Source organism: Candidozyma auris, chromosome 2, assembly GCF_003013715.1.
Source record: "Candidozyma auris chromosome 2, complete sequence".
Classification (NCBI taxonomy): Eukaryota; Fungi; Ascomycota; class Pichiomycetes; order Serinales; family Metschnikowiaceae; genus Candidozyma; species Candidozyma auris.
In genome coordinates, this window is record NC_072813.1 from 2379508 (window position 1) to 2398410 (window position 18903).

General features: G+C 44.8%; 10 protein-coding genes across 10 annotated transcripts; 3 read left to right on the plus strand and 7 right to left on the minus strand. All coding sequences in view use genetic code 12, as the record gives it.

Moving 5' to 3' along the window:
* Positions 1-249: 249 nt before the first annotated feature.
* Positions 250-1203, plus strand: MRPS9 (mitochondrial 37S ribosomal protein uS9m; the record flags this gene model as incomplete). The annotated part of the gene is made up of 1 exon (XM_029036058.2): positions 250-1203. One exon carries the CDS (start codon positions 250-252, stop codon positions 1201-1203), a length of 954 nt encoding a protein of 317 aa, XP_028891300.2.
* Positions 1204-1246: 43 nt separating this feature from the next.
* CJI96_0002546 (putative alanine--tRNA ligase) lies at positions 1247-2581 on the minus strand (the record flags this gene model as incomplete). Its single annotated transcript, XM_029036059.2, has 1 exon — positions 1247-2581. One exon carries the CDS (start codon positions 2579-2581, stop codon positions 1247-1249), a length of 1335 nt encoding a protein of 444 aa, XP_028891301.2.
* Positions 2582-2709: 128 nt separating this feature from the next.
* On the plus strand, positions 2710-3333 carry VPH2 (Vph2p; the record flags this gene model as incomplete). The annotated part of the gene is made up of 1 exon (XM_029036060.2): positions 2710-3333. The coding sequence occupies one exon, from the start codon at positions 2710-2712 to the stop codon at positions 3331-3333; it is 624 nt and encodes a 207-aa protein (XP_028891302.2).
* Positions 3334-3351: 18 nt separating this feature from the next.
* SRT1 (ditrans,polycis-polyprenyl diphosphate synthase) lies at positions 3352-4329 on the minus strand (the record flags this gene model as incomplete). The annotated part of the gene is made up of 2 exons (XM_029036061.2): positions 3352-4047; positions 4105-4329. The coding sequence occupies 2 exons, from the start codon at positions 4327-4329 to the stop codon at positions 3352-3354; spliced, it is 921 nt and encodes a 306-aa protein (XP_028891303.2).
* Positions 4330-5300: 971 nt separating this feature from the next.
* On the plus strand, positions 5301-7028 carry CJI96_0002549 (uncharacterized protein; the record flags this gene model as incomplete). The annotated part of the gene is made up of 1 exon (XM_029036062.2): positions 5301-7028. One exon carries the CDS (start codon positions 5301-5303, stop codon positions 7026-7028), a length of 1728 nt encoding a protein of 575 aa, XP_028891304.1.
* A 59-nt stretch (positions 7029-7087) lies between these two features.
* CJI96_0002550 (mitochondrial 54S ribosomal protein mL50 MRPL13) lies at positions 7088-7723 on the minus strand (the record flags this gene model as incomplete). Its single annotated transcript, XM_029036063.2, has 1 exon — positions 7088-7723. One exon carries the CDS (start codon positions 7721-7723, stop codon positions 7088-7090), a length of 636 nt encoding a protein of 211 aa, XP_028891305.1.
* A 4409-nt stretch (positions 7724-12132) lies between these two features.
* Positions 12133-12981, minus strand: CJI96_0002551 (uncharacterized protein; the record flags this gene model as incomplete). The annotated part of the gene is made up of 1 exon (XM_029036065.2): positions 12133-12981. The coding sequence occupies one exon, from the start codon at positions 12979-12981 to the stop codon at positions 12133-12135; it is 849 nt and encodes a 282-aa protein (XP_028891307.2).
* Positions 12982-13573: 592 nt separating this feature from the next.
* RBD1 (Rbd1p) lies at positions 13574-15448 on the minus strand (the record flags this gene model as incomplete). Its single annotated transcript, XM_029036066.2, has 1 exon — positions 13574-15448. One exon carries the CDS (start codon positions 15446-15448, stop codon positions 13574-13576), a length of 1875 nt encoding a protein of 624 aa, XP_028891308.2.
* A 1828-nt stretch (positions 15449-17276) lies between these two features.
* On the minus strand, positions 17277-18149 carry CSI2 (ribosome biogenesis protein BRX1; the record flags this gene model as incomplete). Its single annotated transcript, XM_029036067.1, has 1 exon — positions 17277-18149. The coding sequence occupies one exon, from the start codon at positions 18147-18149 to the stop codon at positions 17277-17279; it is 873 nt and encodes a 290-aa protein (XP_028891309.1).
* A 290-nt stretch (positions 18150-18439) lies between these two features.
* ATP19 (F1F0 ATP synthase subunit k) lies at positions 18440-18652 on the minus strand (the record flags this gene model as incomplete). The annotated part of the gene is made up of 1 exon (XM_054702097.1): positions 18440-18652. One exon carries the CDS (start codon positions 18650-18652, stop codon positions 18440-18442), a length of 213 nt encoding a protein of 70 aa, XP_054558072.1.
* Positions 18653-18903: the final 251 nt, after the last annotated feature.

The window sequence follows — 18903 nt, forward strand, 5'->3', positions numbered from 1 at the left end:
TTCGCACCCATTACTTCTGCTGCCGGATGACTTGAATCCCGCTGGCCATTCTCTTCGAAATGAAGCTATTTTGCCAAATACAAGTTCATTTTAATCTGGAAAGAATTGAAATTACTGACTCCTAGCAGCATATGTGATCCACACTTATATCATCTCTCACCTCCCTACGCCATCCTTGATGTTATGAGTTTCGCACGCCCCGAAAAAACTTCTAATACTGAACCCTGCTTTACCCAACCGACAACCAGCATGTTGCTAAAACCAGGCTACGCCCAGGGATGTGCCAGATCGTTCCGGAGGCTACTCAGCAGCAGCTTTGCTAAGTGTCAGCAAACGCCTCGAGGCGTGCCTGTGGAAGAGTTGGAAACTAGACCCTTGGTACCAGAAACCAACACTAAAACCACCAACACCGTACCCAGAAATTTACGCTACACGAACTTGAGCAAATACGAACTTGAAAGGCGAAGAGTGATCCCCCTCTTGAGCACATACTACGGGGGAAACCCTTACCACGATCAGGTGATGAGCTCGTTGAGCAGGCTTTTGCAGAGGCACCACAAGCTCCCCAGGAGAGTGCTTGACGAGAGGGAGAGCAAGGAGACACAGTGGATCTCTTTTGAAGAGTACAAGGAGAAAGCACAGCTGGGGAGAATCAAGGTGCGCCACTATGAGGAGTTGGTGCTGAAGTTGAATGAGTTGAGAGGCATCCAGACAGAGCTCATGCCTCATGATGTGATAGCCACGTTGAAGGAGTTCACCAGATCCACCAGCGACGAAAAGGTTGCAGCCCAGCGTTTCGTGAAGATCTTGGACGAGTTTGGCAGAGCCAACACCGTAGGCAAGAGAAAAGACGCCGTGGCCAACATAAGTATGGTGAGAGGCGAGGGCTTGATTCTTGTCAACGGCAAGGCCATGACAGAGTATTTCACTAGAGACATTGACAGGGGAAAGCTTGTATACCCTTTCCAGGTGGTTGCCCAGGAATCCAAGTACAACATTTTTATTACGTGCCACGGAGGAGGCGTGAGTGGACAGGCCGAGGCCTCCATGTACGGCATTGCCAAAGCTCTTGTGGTGTTCAATCCTATGCTTAAGCCTAGATTGAGAAAAGCAGGCTTGATGACCAGAGACTCGAGAGTTGTCGAGAGAAAGAAGCCTGGCAAGGTCAAGGCCAGAAAGTCTCCTACCTGGGTTAAGCGTTAATCTTGTATATATACACATATCGGTTCATATTTCGTAGGCATGACTACTTCTCTATTTGCTCCAAAAAATCGAGCACACGTTCTATCTCGCCCTTCTCGTATTTCACCACCTTTCCCTGAAAACTGGGGCCCTTACCGCCACCTTTCATGTTTTTCACGAGCTTCGTTATCTCCTTCAGCAACTCCTCCGCTTTGGGACCCATGATCTTGATCATACCTCCGGTTCCAGATTTGTAGTCGCCGTTGAGAAACACAACGGTGTTGTTGTCGGTCAAGTTGACGCCGCTTTCCGTGTTGCCGTTGATGAGGGTAAGAAGCTCTTTCTGGCAAGCAGTCAAGTACTCTGGAGAATTGTCTGCCCTATAAATGTAAGCAACGCCTTTTGACTTCAACGTGTCGAAAACAGCACTGGCTTTATTGCTGGCCAACTCCTTGAGTAAAGCATTCTCTCGAGATTGGACTTTCCTGTAGTTCATATTCAACTCTGCTACTTTTGTCCCCACCTCTTCTACTTGGCACGACAACTGCGACCCACATACGTCCTTCAACATCAAGTAGTTCTTCTCTAGAAGCCTTGCCACTCTTGAACCACACGCAAAATGCAACCGAGAGTTGCCTCCTCTAATATTTGTCTGGTGCAACAAGGCCACCGCCTGGATCTGTCCAGTTGACTGTAAATGTGTCCCACAGCACGGATTTGTATCCATTTTGCCTATCGAAACGATCCTCACTACGCCCTTGGACATGTCGTAGTCGTCTGGGATATGAGAAACGTCAATCTCACCGCCGTGGTCATCAGGTGTGGCCACAGTGATTGGTATGTTCTCCACAATCTTCTCATTGATGATTTTTGACGCCTCTGCAAGCTTGGCCTCGTCCACGCGCTGTGGCAACTCGATGTAATTGATAGTGTCTCCCATGGACCAGCTGAGAGTCTCCAAGTTGAAAGTGTCGAAGACGGCAGACACCAAGTGCTGGCCCGTGTGTTGTTGCATGATATCAAACCGTCTATCCCAGTCCACGTCCAGCTTCACGAGTGTCCCTGGCTCCACTTTGTCCTTTGTTACGTGGACTGCCGTGAGTCCCTGCCTCAACACCTTCACCACCTCGACGTTGCGATCGGGAAGCACAAGTCTGCCCGTATCGTAAGGTTGGCCTCCTCCTTCAGGAAAAAGAGCAGTATCCTCAAGCTCCACCGCGTACAACTCCTGTTCTTCTTTCTTTGGCACTTCTTTCTTCTTATTCTTGTTCTGCTTATCTTTCGCAGACATGATTGGCTCGTACGGCTTGCAAGAGACAACACGAGCCTCTAGAGACTTCAAAAACGAGTTTCTCTGGCATGCCAACGCACCAACAACGGTTGAAGTAGCAACGGTCATTTCCAAAAGTCTGGTTGAACTTCTTTGTGGGCGGTACCTCCTACCAAATGGCGATAACGATTCGCACCGGAACCGAAGTTTACCTAGGCTCCATAGTATTCCATCACACTGCATTCATGACACAGTTTATGGTGACCGACAGGCTAAAAGCTTTAATAGAGAAGTCAAGTTTGTCCAAAAAGGAGAAGCAGAGGCTACTAGCCGGTGAAACTATAAGCCATAAGGATCTAGTGAGCTTCTACCGCCAGTGCACGCCGTGTCCGACATTGTTGGAGCTACTTAGGACCAGCAAGCTTCAACTTTCGAAGAGACATTCTAGATTTGAGGGGCCTCCAAAAACGAAAGAATTCCTCGAGTCAATGCAGAGACTCCGCCTTCAGGCTAAGGAGGAGGAGTATCAACGGCTTTTAAATAAGACAAAGGACGATCCATTCAAACTTTACGAAGAGAAATTGGATGACGACTGGAACCCGGCGAAGGCGACCAAAGAAGTCAGAAGCCATCTCACCACTATTTTTAATATTTTCATCAGTGTGGCGAGTGTTATTTACGCCATATGGTACTGGACGGATACCTCCGCTGGAATGCGAGACAGTTACAGGGTGTTGCTTTGTGTGTTTGGGGGCCTTCTTGTCTTGGTCGCTGAGGTAGTAGTCTATATGGGCTACTTGGCCAAGGTGGAGGACGCCCGGGTTCGTGAACGCAATAAAAAAGAGGTGAAGAAAGTGATTCAAACGATCAAAATAGATTGAACGCGTATATGATTGCACCTACTTGGATCCAACTGTGGCGAAAGGAGGTGGTGGAGGAAGGGATGTGATGTCAACCACTTTACCGGAATAGCCCAGCAGTTCCTGCTGCTCCTGCTCACTTTTGGCCCTCATCTCCTTCCGGTGGTAGTATGACCACTTCAACAAGATGCTATACACAGAAATGAACTTGAAGTCAGGCCATAAGGTGTTGACAAACTCAATCTTACAGTCGTGGGTGCACTGCCACAACATGAAGTCGCTTAAGCGGGTGTGGCCCGACGTTCTGATGAGCAAGTCAAGTTGGGGGGCTTCTGGGCCCATGTACATGTTGTTGTAAAGCTCGGCCTGACTGATGGACTCCCTTGGGACGCCATTGTTGCAAACATTTTGAATAGAATGCACGATATCATCACGAGAGGTGTACGGAAAGCACACATTCAACACGCGCGTAGCCAGCTCTATGTTGGTGATCTCCTCGACTTTCTCCAAGTCCTCCAAGATATCACCAGGAATCATTGACCTGTTACCAATAATCTTGATCTTGACCTTATTGACCCTAGCGTATGAGTCGTCGTAGAGAGCCAAGTACTTGAGCTTGTCTCTGAGCAAGCCCATAAGAGTATCCACTTCTTCTTTGGAACGGTTGAAATTTTCAATGGAGAAGGCGTAAACGGTTATATCTGTGACGCCCACTCTGTAGCAAGTCTCCAAAACCTGGGATTAGTATTTCCAAGAAAGAGAAATGGCTGCCTACGGAAAGGTGCTCCATACCGAAATGAGGGACATGGCGCCAGCGAGGTGGCCGTCTTTCAAGGGCAACTGCTTCTTTTTGGCGTACCGCCTGTTGCCGTCCATGATAAAACCAACGTGTTTTGGAGCTGGGCCAGTGAGGATAATCAGAATGAGGAAATCCTTGAGAAAGTCAAGGACGATCCAGGCAAAGGGGATGATGCGGACAATGTCAGCGACCTTTTGAAGAATGGTGAGATCGATCATCGAGAATTTACTGGGAATATGGAAAATGGAAAAAGAAAGAAGAAGAAGAAGAAGAAGAAGAAGAAGAAGAAGAGGAAGGATTTGGGGGAATGGGGGGTATATATATTGGAGCCTGTAAGGGGGTGTACCCTTGGCTGCAAAAACGCTCAATTAGGAAGGGCTGCATCAGGCAGAGAACCGAGGAATAATTCGAATCGACAACCTTTCTTCCACAAAACAGATGAAAACCACAAATTCAATTGATGAATAAAAATGTATCAAAAGTTTGAGCTAATTTGTGATTCATACATTTGCGTGTTAGTTTATCGGCTGGAGGTATGAACGAGATGTGCAACACGAAATGAGGCTGAAGTTTCATTGTTGCAGGTGTCCCACTAAGTGCTTGTGCCAGTACTCAGTGAAAGAAGCCATTTCATTTAGATCTGGCTTGTGTCAAAATTAGATAAGAACTGATTCTTGAAATTGTTTTTGATTTTTCTTTGGTTTCGGTGTTTTTGGTTTTTACGAGATCTAACCACCTGGCTGCAAAATCTACTTCGCTCTTGGTGCCTCACGAAAGAAAGAAAGCACAAATAGTCACTCAAAATTTAGGAAGAATTCACGGGACCGCAAGAATCCATACAAGCAATATTTCATGTACCAACACATCTAATTGAATGCCTTTTCTTCTGCTCTCACTCTCTCAGCATCCCTAAAATGTCAATTCAACTACTCTACGCTGGCTGCGAAAACACTCTGGCAGCAGGAACCTCCCCCTCCTTACAATCGATTTACCCTGTCACTTGCTTCTTTAAATATACTGACAGTCAAAAAAAAAAAAAAAAAAAGGTCTTCAACTCATCGAGTAGAAATCACAAAATCCATGTTTCTCTATTTTCGTGTCCGATCAACGGCGACCCGATTAGGAAGCTGTCCTCCTTACACACACACTCATATCAACACAGAATACAACTCACCTCCACCTTTCCCCCATGTCGTTACGGACGCCACCGCTGGACTCCAGAAAGAGACAGTCTAAGAAAGACGAGGCCATCAGACGTAAGATCGAGCACGAACTCTCGAAAAAGAGAGGTCTGAGCTCCAGGGTCCACAGGCTGAAGAAAGGTGCTCCAGGCACCGTGTGGAGCTTGATGCCCTCGGAGCCAATTGTGTGCAAGGCGCTGGCCACGGTATACGAGGCGGCGCAGCTTATGCTGGCCAAGAGAGAGAACTGCATTCTCGTGGTAGACGATGCTGGCGGGCTCATTGGAATCTTCACCGCTAAAGATTTGGCGTTTCGTATTGTGGGTTCAGGCTTGAACGCCAATAACACTCTGATCGAGCAGATCATGACACCCAATCCGATTTGCACTCAAGCAAACTCCCCGGCGCTGGATGCCCTTACGCTTATGGTGGAGAAAGGATTCAGGCACTTGCCAGTGTTGGATGAGGAGAACCACATTGTGGGTGTGCTAGACATCACCAAGCTGTATGCGCAGCAGATGGAGAAGCTTGAGAGGTTGCACACGTCGTCGAAGAAGCTATATGATGCCTTAGACTCGGTGCACTCCGAAATGGGCATGTCTGACCAGCCTCGCCAGGTGTTTGAGTACTTTCAGGACCTCAAGGCGAAAATGGACGGGCCCACATTACAGTCGGTGTTAGGGACCTCAACTCATACAGTGTATACTACGGTGAAGTCTTCAGTTTACGAGGCCACAATCTTGATGAGAGAAAATAGAACTACTGCTGTTTTAGTGAAGGACACTAACAATACCGTGAGCGGTATCTTCACGTCCAAGGATGTGGTCTTGCGCGTAATTGCCGCTGGACTCGACCCGAAGAAGTGCTCTGTGGTCCGTGTGATGACGCCTCAGCCCGACTTCGCCGACTCGAATCTCTCCATTCAACAGGCCTTGAGACAGATGTTCGAGGGGCACTACTTGAACTTACCCGTTGTGGATGAGAGCAATGAGATCGTGGGCATGGTGGATGTCTTAAGGCTCACTTATGCTACGCTCAATCAGATCAAACGGATCGAAAATCCCCTGGAGAACCTCGGAGTCTCGAGTTCGTCAGAAGGCCCTGCGTGGAACAAGTTCTGGACATCTTTAGACAACAACGACTCTGAGTCCATTCACTCCGACTCGGCTATCAGTGCCCCTGATGTGACCCCTTCAGAGTTTCAATCGTTCAACATTGATGTGAACCCCTCAGACTCTATCTCTGCGGTAGAGGAAACGTCATCTAGGCAAATGAGCAAGACAGCGTCTACAGCTGGTCGTGAAGGAGTTTTTGTATTTAAGTTCCGTTCTCCAGCACTGGTGACGAGGGTTCATCGTGCCACAATTCGTCCAGATCAAACCCTCCAGGATTTGAAGGATGTGATTAACTCGAAATTGCACAGCAAGGATCTTGAAGCCATGAAGCTTGAGAAGGACGAGACTTACGCTATTAGTTACGTTGACGACGAGGGTGATGTTGTTTCGATCACATCCGATCACGACTTGAGGGACTGCGTTGAGGTGCACGAGAAGTTAAATATCACCAAGGCAGACATCTACCTCCATCATCCCCACGAAGAGGCACCGGTGGGCAAAGTCAGGCCATTGAAACTGACACTGGAGATTATTGCAGGAATTCCCAACCAAACTCTTATTCCTGTAGTGATAGCCACTGCCGCCGCCGTTGCCGGTATTTTTTACGTTACTAAGAAGTAAAAGAGAATACCTACACCTAAACATAGTCTTATGTTATTTATTTACAAGATCCCTATGCATTACCCTTGAGCCTGAGCCTCTTTCAACTTCTGCTTGAACAACTTTTGCTGCGCTTTCTCCAGAAGCTCCCTGTTCAAATATACATTTGGAGCGTCAGCAAAGTCCTCTGGACGCAAAACCACAGCGTTAGGGTTTCTTTCACTCGACCACCTGTGAGTCACCATCATTTTTACTTCTTCCAACAAGTCCTGCAAACTGTGTGACCTGGTGATGAGATAATCCGAGAGATCGAAGCCCAATTTCTGCTGTAAACGCTTGCAGTACTTGAATCTGAATTCTAGATCGTGCAAATCTTTACCGTCGAAGCTGCTCGGCCTCAGACCCTGAAGTTCCTCAAAAGTTTCGTTCATTATGTTCGTCACTTCCTCCGCAGTATACGATCCCTCAATCTCTTTTCTTTGCACAACTTTGTCTTTCCACTGGTTCACTCTGAATCCTGGAGTGTCTCTTTCAGGGTCGAACGCCTTATAGTTTGGAGAGTTCTTTTCATTCAAAAAGACAACCTTTGACTTCGAGGTGGGTTTGAGTTCGTCTTGCTTCTCCACAAGCTTCTTGTCGGGTAAATTGAAAAAGAAGCCTCTAGGTGCGGACGTTGACAAGCACCGTATCCTGGCCTTAGCAACCCCACGCAACATGATATAATCAGAGTGTTAAGTGATTGTCTGAATACTTGGATGGTGAGAAAATTTCCAACCACATATGAGAGGTATATGCACTACCCACAGCATTTTCAAATTAGATAAGTGTGAGGAAGAAAAGACAAGGAATTTTAAAAGTTGCTGAAGAGAAAAACCTGAATTAAGTGTGCTATTTACTACTGACTTCAGGAGTCTTCGTCGCCGAGTTCAGTATCAGCAGCGACTATACTGTGCCTTCGCCAAGAGAAAAGTCCGATTGTCTGGACCATGGAAAGTTGCCAGTAGATAGAGCCACATTTAATGTCAAGAAAAGGAATGGGCTCAGTATGTTGTAGTGAGTGAAGGTAGTCTAATCTATATAGGTTTCTCAAGGGCCACATACAACTGTTACAGACGATAGGAAATAAGCAGGGACAATGCAGGTGCTGAAGAATCAATTCAACAATTTCCTTGACTAGCTTTCCTAATATGGAAGTTTGGTCAATTTTTGTGGTTTTCTAAATGCTAAGATTTGTGCGTTCTGGGTTGAGAGCAAACCCATTTTCTAATCGAAGACTTTATGTAAAGCTTCAAGTTACTGTTGCAGTAGCCTGTTTATGATTCCGCAGCTCACCAATCTCTCAAGTAAAATAAAAAATTTGCAATTTCCTTCAGTCCAGTGTCTTTCATCGGCCGAAAGTACAAAGTGCACCGGGGATGGCGTATGGCAAGGATGGTACAGAGATGAAAGGGAGTCGCTTGAATATTTCTTCAATAAGGATAGAGGCAAACCTGGATTTGCCTTTGTTGAATTATTGTTTCCACACTGTGTAAAAGTGCAGAAATTGATATAATCGTCGCAATGGCGGCTGACATCATCAACTCATATAAAGAAAGGATAAGAAAGCGTGTCTCCTGAAATTAAAGAGTCTCTACTTACCTCAGTATGAGTGTTGCTCCAATATTTCAGTAAAAATTGTGCATTTAGCCACGATAGGAGACTGATATACTTGGACTTGTGGTATCGAACTCAAAGATTCTACTTTATTGACTTTCTCTTTTTTGCAAAAAAATGGAGTTCCTCAAATACCTTTAATAAAAGACCCATCGTTTTACTCCCAGAATGGTATGTCGTAACAGGTGCATTTATTTCCAGGCTTTCTCAGAGAGGAAGGTTTTCCAGAGGGGAAAGTGCAAGCCATGAATAGCATTCTTCAGGCTGTTCGTTTCAGAAATCTTAAACTGAATATATTTATCTTGTTCTACCACCCTTCTGAACCATGAGTTACGTTCTGGAATTACCATTACATACACTGAGATATCTTCAGAGTGCTTTTAAAGATTTTTGTTATGTATTTTGCAAGCATGACATCGATGACTACAATGGAGAGGACTTCTCGTGGCTGGATGTGAAGCATGTACCTTACTGCAAATCAAGATATATGGACCACGTAACGAGGACGTTTAAATGCCGATCCCATGTTGTTACCGTGTCTATGGTCCGATTTTCCACAACATCTCTCTTTTTGATGAGAGCAGAAGCAGTCGCTTCCTCAGAGATTGTCAATTCAGATGATCCGAAGCTCGTTTACATGGTGGTTGATTCCTGCAAACTTCCATCCACCGAACAAGGTTCAACTGACATGGATCAACCTTTTGGAGGGTGCATGTTTGTATATCAGGGCTTCATATATCCTTCATATTTTGAGATATATTTTCCATATCTGGTCTTCCACAAGGATTTTTCCAGTCAACATAAGATCTTTCTTTATTGTCATATAAGTCATCTGGAATTTAAGTATAACCATGCTGAGAGAATAGTTCTTCCCGGTATGAAAATTGCCTCATTCATCGAAGTAACATTGACTTCGCCGGCGACGTCATTAACGATCTCGAAGCTAAAAGTCGAACTTTGGGAGATATTATATAAAAGAGAGGGCAATGGATACTCTCGGACACTTGAGGTACACCCAATTCATAGCTCAAATGACACTTGTACGCTCACAAACAAGGATGGTAAATTCACTGTACCTTCGACAATGCTCTCCGGTGAGATTCCTAAGCTTGATCCTACGAGCTGCAATGGTTATCTAATCAGAAGATATGCTATTCAAATTACAGTGACTTTCGAGGGGACAACTGAGTCAAGGAGGGTGGATATTAATTTGGCGAAAGATCGTAGATCATGTTCGTATGATCACCCTCCTAAATATAAAGAGAGTCTCTCTTATGAAGTCGGACACTTCTTCATTACCGGAAGATTCAATGGTTACATATTTGATCCAAAGACAAGCGGTAACAACTTTATCAAAAAAATGTCACACAATGATCCGATTGACCGAACGTATGAGAGCCATTTGACGTTGTCTTACAAGGACTTTGCTACCAACAAGGTTCTCACATTCACAACCGTCAAATGGTCCTCCATTGTGAAGGCATGCAAAAAAACTAGCTTCAAAAATTCAAAGTACGGCTCTCGATTACAATGGGGATGGGCAATCCCGAAGGGCATACCTACAATGTATTACCGGGGACTCAAGTGTGGCTTCATCATTGTAGGTGCAAGATATTGGTTTAAAAATATCTCGTATCTGGTTCCGCCTACTGCATTCCCACAGGTGTTTGGAAATCTTCATAGTGACTTTAACATGGAACGGTGTCAATTGAGTGGAATTATAAAAACTGCAGACATGTGTCACGGCTATACGCTTTTTATGAGAGCTAGGTTTGTTGAACCCCGTGAATATAATCAGAAAGAAGGCTCTCGTTTGGTTTTTCCTGGCATGAGGGTTACCGAATTCGTTAAAATCTCCTTTGAGCTATCAGACCAATTTTTAGTCTCAGAAGTTACAAAAGGCAGTTTTGGATACGAATTCCAAGTTTCCAGAATTGAGATCAGGGTAATGGAGGTGATAGAGCACTTCAAAGATACAAACATTCTGCACTGCAAACACCTTTCAACAATGGTCCATGAATCTGACTGCCATTACAAGCTCAGATGGAGACACGTAAAGGCACACGAAAAGAGAGATTCGATCGATCTACCAAGTTTTCTCTTTGATTGCAAGCTTCCAAAGTTGAAGCCTTCCTTTATATCAGAAAAGCAAAGAAGGTCTCATGGACTCGGCATCAAGGTATTCATACTGGCGAATTTCGGAAGCAACCCTGACTCGACGGCTCTTTCTGTGTGGTTGCCGTTCAATATTGGGAAATTTGAGTATTACCTTTTCTAAACCTTTTTCTCATAATCCTCACTTCTTTCTGTGCCAACGTCTTTTTGGCACCAGTCACCACTTCGAAGTCAGCAGACATCGATCTGTCGAAGGAGGGTGCAATCTTGCTTAGACATTTTCAATCGTCACAACTTTGTTGTAATTCTATGTCATTCGGCAGATCGCTGAATACATACAAGGAGCTTGAATAAGTAGATATAAAAGTTCGGACAAACTAACGTAGAGTTTATTGTCAGAAGCACTACTCGCTGGTCGAGCTAGCACAACCTGAGCTTTGAGAAAGCCGCACTTGAGAGACAATTGGCTCTATACGTTCTCAGGTGAGGTCGACAATAATTTCGGCTTCTACTTTGATCTCAAACATCGCTTAAAGGGCTTTTAAATCAATAGTCAAATCAAATGAACAAGTTTACTTGATATCCTCACATTCATTTTCCAGGCCAAGAGGAGACCAGAAGCGCTTCCAGTACTTTTTACACGTATCTTTAATTTGCAAATTCTCCCACTCAGGAACTTGTTGACAAAAAGGGGAATAGCAACTCAAAACGCTTCCCAGTGCCGCATAAAAAACGGTGACATTTGATGGCGCGTTGGTGATGAAACATCCGACGAGACAAACCACTAGGCATATGCAGTACGCGCAGGTGATCAGATAATTGAGTACATTATCTATCAATGCCTTATGAAAAGGCTTCAATTTGAAGTTCTCCAGACGAACTTTACTCAAAAGCTCCTTGATAGTGCATTTCATTTCTTCACCTCTTGGTATGTCGGGGCCAATTTTCAAATCTTCAAGAATGTCGTGCAATTCCGCAGTGTATTCACAAGTCATATCTATTGCAAGATTGCCAATATAGGTTTCGAATGATAATGCTGAATTGCTATTATTCTTCAGCATGACTTCGTGGATCTCCAAGACAAGGCACATGAGCTTGTCAACATAAAGGATGTTAAATCCTTTGGAGAGAAGCCTATTTCTTATTTTATGCAACGATACCATCAAGGGATGGTGTTCAGAAAGTGACTGTCTCATGCGTTTTTTTTGTTTTCTCCTCGTTCCCAAGTTCCTCAAGTTGCAATAACCACTATAGAACATTTTGACTGCAAATCCAAGAATGTTGATGCGTCGAAATAATGTAGGTCCAAAGAAGCAGGCGCCGGCAATACAGGCCGTTCTCTTGAATGTCCAGAATCTTACGGCTTTAAAGCACTGGCTAAAATAAAGATGACAGGCAAACTAATGCAATAGGCTATTGCGTGGACGGAATTCTTCCATGTGGTTGCGCGTTTGCCGTAGTAAATTGTTTTACCCATCATCAGGTCACGTACGTCAAAAAGGCGAACTTGAATGGTTTCGACGCAGGGTATATGGAGACTAGCGAGCTCCTCAGAAAAAGTTTTAACCCTTCCGATGCATAGGTTCGTCTCGGTTTTATCAGAATGAAGATCAGCGTGGAAGTCACTCATCAATTTCATAAAACCTTCGTACTTTGGGAAAGTGTGATCAATGACAAATCGGAAGGATTTTTGCAATTCGGTTACCTTTGATGGGTCGGCTCCGAAAATTCTCAAACGATCGCCTATCTGGTTCGGTATGTCAAAGCTTGCAAAAATTTGCTCTTCATGTGTCATTCTACCTTTGCTAGGATTGCTCAACTCCTCTTTCACTTTGTCAAACGACGCTTGCACTACCTCGCTTAATACTAAATCATATTTCTCGAAGAAGCGATTAAACCCACTGAATCTGACCTCTGCGAGCCTCCTTGATACATTTGAATTCAAGTCCTCTTTCATTCTGATCAAGATTTGAGTGTAAGCTCCTTTTTCTTTTGCTGGTTTGTCTGACATGAAGTTGAGCATGTCCCTCATGAAAGAATACGCCGAAACGTTCAATACACCGCAATTTGCGAGCTTGTCACCTAATGACTTGGACTCGGTCAAAGTGTCAGAGGATATAGATGGATGAGAGGGATAGAACTGTTCGCTAGGTCGAACGTCGGTTTCATGCTGAGAGTGGAAAGAGTCGGTGGGCATATCAGTCATCGCAATATCTTCTGTCGCTCTGGGCAAACTAGATTTACTTGATATCTGTCCCATTACTGTCGATGGTGTGCAAAAGAGTAGAGAATCAACGATTTTGCAGCCATTCTCGATTGTGCAGGTGCAAGAGACCAGGGTACATCTATACTTCCCTGGTACAGAGAAGAGGTTCAGGCAAGGAATCCCTTTTCGAAGAGGATGATTTGCTTGCACTAATGTGCATTTCATAACCTTCTATCGTTTTTTTTTCCAATTCCTTTTAGTGTATCCAAGTGCCTTTTTTTCTATACTTGATCTTTTCTCAGCATATATAAAATGTTAGGTGCCATGGGATATTGAAAGTAGAAAAAGTCATATTGGGTAACCCAAACTTCTCTTACCTCAGTCTAAAAGCCCTACAACTCCACGAAAGTGGTTATCACGCCTATAAAAATTTCTAGATTACACAGGAACCCTGGAGAATTAAGTATGTCAAAAGCTACTATAGTGCGAATTTAACACCGTTCTGCGTAGTCATGATGAATTGTGATCGGAGTCAATTTTTCTCCTTATATTCCTAAATTATTCTAAGATTGGTCGTAAAGATCGTAAAAAGTTAGTTCTTGTGCGAGCGACGACGAGCAAACTGGAACGCTTGGAATGCCATCACGGCTACAAGCGTAAAGTATGCAAGGATGCTCGCTGGCTGCTGTAGCGACGTGTCGTGGCCCACAAGTGGCGTTTCCGGGTTGAAAGTGGTCAGTATATCCACCTGGAATCGTCTTTGGAAAGCGTTGGCGGCATCTCGTTGAAGTGTGTCTGTTGGGTACGACTCAGCGATACCTCTTTTTTGCGTATTTGGAATTTCTGTGGCAACGGTCTGCCCGGGCGAGGTGATAGTCATAAGGGAAAACGATTGGCTCGCGGGATCAGTATTACCTGTGGGAGAAGCGGCTGAGTCGGTGTTGCCTGAGCTGTCCACATTCTCGACACTCACTTCTCCCTGTTTGCACCAGTCGTTGACGGGGATACAGTTGATGTACTTGCACCAAGTACAAGTCTTTTTGCCTTCCTCCATCCCTTTAGAATAAAGATTTTTGAACAAAAGAGCAAAGTACAAGATCGCCAATACTAGGCACACCACACGGAAACCAGCCCAAGCTAGAACTTTCCATTTGATCTTGTCGCTGTACTTGTCCATCGGGTTCCAACTATTAAGCATAAGCTGTAATGTGGATGTGTCAGCATAGTATGTATAGACGCCGTCAATGTAAACGAAAGAAGGGTCAGGAAGAAATAGTATCAGTAGAAGAAGACCCATACAAAAACCACCGATATGACTGAAGTTATCCAAGCCAGGAAGAAGCCCCAACACAAAGCAAATGATCACTTCGAAGATCATGATGAAAATAAATAGCTTGTAGTGTTTGGTGCCGTAGGGATTGGTATTCTTGCGGCCACAATAGATGAAGAGTAGCAAGTTTGCAGCGATGATGCCAAAGAGAGCACCGGACGCACCAGTAGAGGCAATGCCGTTGGGGGAGAAATTTGCTCCTAGGAGGAATCCAGAGATTCCCAGCGCCATGTATATGATGGCATACTTCAAGCCGCCTATGGCCCTTTCCACAGAGGCACCCATGGTCACCTGTAAAAGCAAGTTAAATCCAATGTGAAGAAAGCCAGCGTGTAGAAAGATCGGCGTGATCACACGATACCATTGGTCGGGATGATACCCATTGGAGTCTTGGGAAATACCACTAAGTCCGCAAAGCTCGGCCAAATTGCACACATTTGTGTCTACTGATGTGGAGTTGGGGCAAGGAAACTGGACTGTAGGGTCTGATGTGATTCCCGCTAGCTTGTGCATACATGGCACGTACCTAGCACCCATATTGATCAACAAGTACGTCGAGGGCCCTAGCATCGGATTGAAGTATGGGCTTGTCTGGAAGGCCAGGCCCGTAAGCTGGGCCATTTTCACCAACTCCACAATGAAAACAATCACCTGAATGAGCGTGACCAAGATGGTGAAGTAAGGTAGTTTCGTGTAGTGGAACCTGGGGAGTCTTTTTTCGAGCTTACGTCTGGCCCTGTCGTTCTTCCTAACTTTCTCCGTAATACTTTCGTTCTCCACGTCGTCATGGCTACCCGTAACATGGTACTCATGAGACCCGGACCTTGAGCTGAAGGGGTCCTTCGCCTCTTCAAACGGGTTCGAGCTACTGGGGAAACGCGCCATCTCGTGCTGTTCCCCAAACGTGTTCACGCTGTTCCCGCTCTCGTAGTACCTGTACCCGTAGGGCGTGTTGTGTTGTCTTTGATTTGAGAAGTCAGCATCTAGGGGCAGAAACGGCTGCGTCGAAGAAGCTTCATGGTATGCCCTGGACAGTAAAGTGTTCTGATTTCCCCGTAGCATGGTATCCTTGCTGGGCACGGGCGGCCTGGAGCTCTCTTCAGCGGCGTTTTGCATGAACTGGTCCCTGAACAGCATGTTCAAACAGAATAGAGAACCAGAGGTGGTTTCTTCTCAAAGTGAGGCACGCCAGGTCTGTGTAGGAAGAGTCTGAGGCGGAGTCACGAAATCCACACAGAAGGTGCAAAAAAAAAATGAAGCAAACAAAATGAAGCTTTTAGGGGTTTAGGAAGAAAGACAAGAATTGGGTCTGTCTTTGGTCTCCCTCATATACTTGTGGTAGGGCATGTAGCTGCGTGAAGAATGGGATTGTCACGACAGTAGGGCGATGGAAGGCAGCTGCACTATTTTGGGCACAAGCAGGAGATACAGCTAAAAAAAGACAGAGAAGGCGAAGGCAGAGTGAATGTGTGGTTCTTTTAAGGAGGTTTTGATGGAAGTTTAAGGAAGTTACCGAGGGTGGTGGAGCAGCTGGAGCCGTGGTGAAATGGCTGCGAAAAGAGCAATGGCAAGGCTTTTGTGGGAAACGTGAAAATTTGAAGAAAAGAGAGGATAAAGAAAACCCTGTAGATGATACTTGGTTTGAAGATTCTATAGGGGAGTTCTTTTGAATTTACAATGCATTGATTAGGGGATGGAGGTCGCTTGTTTCAGAGGAGTATGTGGATCTTCACTTGCAGGACAACTGAGAACAGAAGATAATAAAAGAGAAAGGAAATAAGAGGTTAGAAATTGAAGGAACATAAACTATAAGTTACCGGTAAATATTCTGACTATTTTAAATTGGGTGGATTTCGGTATGTTGTTGTGTTGATCTACTTCTTGTCTATTTTTGTGTACCCCTGAGCGCTTAAGCGAGGGTGGTGTCATTACGTCATAGTTCGCGAGGGGCCAAAGGGGGTGGTTTTCAAGATAAGCTTATGAAGCCTTGTTTGTATGAGACGTTTAGTGAAATGTTCAAAATTCCCATATATACTTGCTCATTGTCTTCAATTTTTGAATATCTGCCTGTAATGGAAAGGTCGGAAGTAGTGTAAAGACAACAATGCTGATCATAAGCCACCTTGAGTTACGGTACTTAATCTTTTATCGAGATTATAGTTTGAACATCAGGTTATAATAAATGCAATTGAAAATAACGACAATTAAAGTTTATAGCGTTATTTACTTGAGACGCCTCTTCAGTGCCACTAACCTCAAATTGTGAAACCCCAATTGTAGAGATACGCTAACAGGGCAGTTCACTTACCTTAATGTCCTCAAAATCTACCGTTTTTCTCCACGAAACTCTATCCATCGACCATTGAAGCCTTTAAGATCAAATCTAATGCCTCAAGTATTGCAAGTATCAGATAAATTCTGTTTTCGGTCGAGGTCTTCGGCTCCTGGGGTAAAGCGGTGTACGGGTTTATAATGGCTGCAAAATATTTCATCTTCCTTAAACTACCCCTTCACAACAACATCACTTGCAAAGGTCGGGTAGGACATTAAGCTCCTCATCCAGCACCAAGCTCTGATATTGATTTACTGTAGAAATCTAACTTATCAAACCCTATTCCAAACATCCACATTGTTCCGCCTCGAACATACATGGAGGATCCATCCTTCTCGAAGGCTTAAACAATTATTTAACTCAAATTCAGCATTATAAATTACTTGACGTGTTTCAAGATTGTACCTACACTCACCTTAGTTCCATTTTATACTCTTGACTGCTCTATTTTCATTCAAGTCTCCAGATCCATGAGAACTAAACCATACTCATGAATCACTGAAAAAAGAAGCCTATATTTTCTCTCGTCAGTGAGACTGTTTGATTTCTTAGCACATCACCGAACAACCGCATTTACCGTGATGTCCGAGCATTTATATCCTAGTTGACCACCTTCCTAGCAGCTGGCTCTCCTCACTTAAACAACGACTCATTCGACAACGGATCTGCCTTCAATGCCATCTCTCTCCTCTTGATCTTCCTATCCAAAGCAGCAGTAGCCCTAGATCTGGCCTGCTCTGCCGCCTGCTGCTTCAACTGCGCTCTCACAGCGTTGGGTGACACATACTGCTTATTCTCGTATATCTTAGGCCCGCCGAACGACCCTTCCAAAATCGTGATCAAGGTCATCACGAAACGAGGTCCGATCTCCACGAGAGAAAGCGAGTCAGCATCCACCACCCCGCTTTCTCTGTCACTCTCTTTGAGCTCCTCCGTCTCGTTGATCTGGTAGTTTCTCACCCAGATCTTGTTGTCTACGATGGAAAAAGTCATGACGTGATCAATAAAAGGCTTGGACTTTCTGGCGTTAGGAGGCACTCCAAACGTGTGGATAAACATCTCCTTTATCAACTCAAACTGAGGCGAAGAGTTGAACAGCTTGTCGAAGCTCAAAATCGGGCGAGAACCTTTGAGACAGTTTCCTGTGAAATTTAACTCATCTAAGGTGTGCATGTTTTGAATATAGAATTTCATTGTGGGACCATTGGGAGGCTTCAGGATCCAGAGGTAAAGGTCCTGGTGCTTTCTTGCCTCGAAGAAAAAAATGTTGTTGCAGTTATACAACTCAGCAACTTCGTTGAGCTGGTGCAAGTTCTTCTTGGAATCGAATTTGGGCTCTTTTCTAGCATGTGGCATCAAGTATGTCAAATCCTGAATCAAGTGACGATGCCTGTAAGTGACGCCTCTGGACGAGATGACAAGCACTCTTTGGCGGTTAATGTGTTTGGCTTTTTCTGAGGACTCTTTGCTCAGGCTTCCTTGAAGAGCCTTGTATATAGCAGACATGGCGTTGTATGGTGTATGTTTTCGAGAGATGAGATGCGATGAGATGGGACTTTTCGCCTAACTATGGCGTTGTACTAAGAGGCAGACCCGTACACCAACTACCAATGGTTAACAGAACCGTCGTTTAAGTCCATAAACCTCTTGTAGTGAAGGCAATTGATTGAGTATACAAGCTGATCAAGGGCTTTGGGTCATAGCATTGTTCTTGGATGATCGTCCCTGGGCTCCCACGCCTACAAGATTCAGCAAACCTACATATATGGAGCTTGTCAAACGTTTATTCTAATTCTCTAGTGCTTTTCAGCAGATTTTTCAAGGTGCTTAGCCAAGAAGTCCTGGACAAACTTCTCCTCCTCCTTGGACGAAGCGTTGATAGCTGGTGTGGTTGGTTTGGCTGGACCCCAAGGCTTTGGCATGGCCACGAAAGCCACAAGGCCCAAGGTGGCGAGCGACAACACGTGGGGCTGGACGGATTTTCCGAGGATCTGGTAAGCGGCGCCCATGTTTGTATATGACAGGTGGTAGGAGTTGTTTAAGGTTAGGTGTTGAAGGTTTCAATGATTCTCGCGTTGACATTTTTCATTGGCCCATGACTGTGTGCAGGTTGCCAGTTGTGGTGGCAGTGGATAGATGAAGAGTGCTTAATTGAAAAAGGGATGAATCTCGATTTTTCATGATTCGAAGATACCATGCGCCGCTGTAGATTATTTGTACTGTTCTCGTCTGTTTTGTGTGTAGCTTTGTAGGCGTCGTT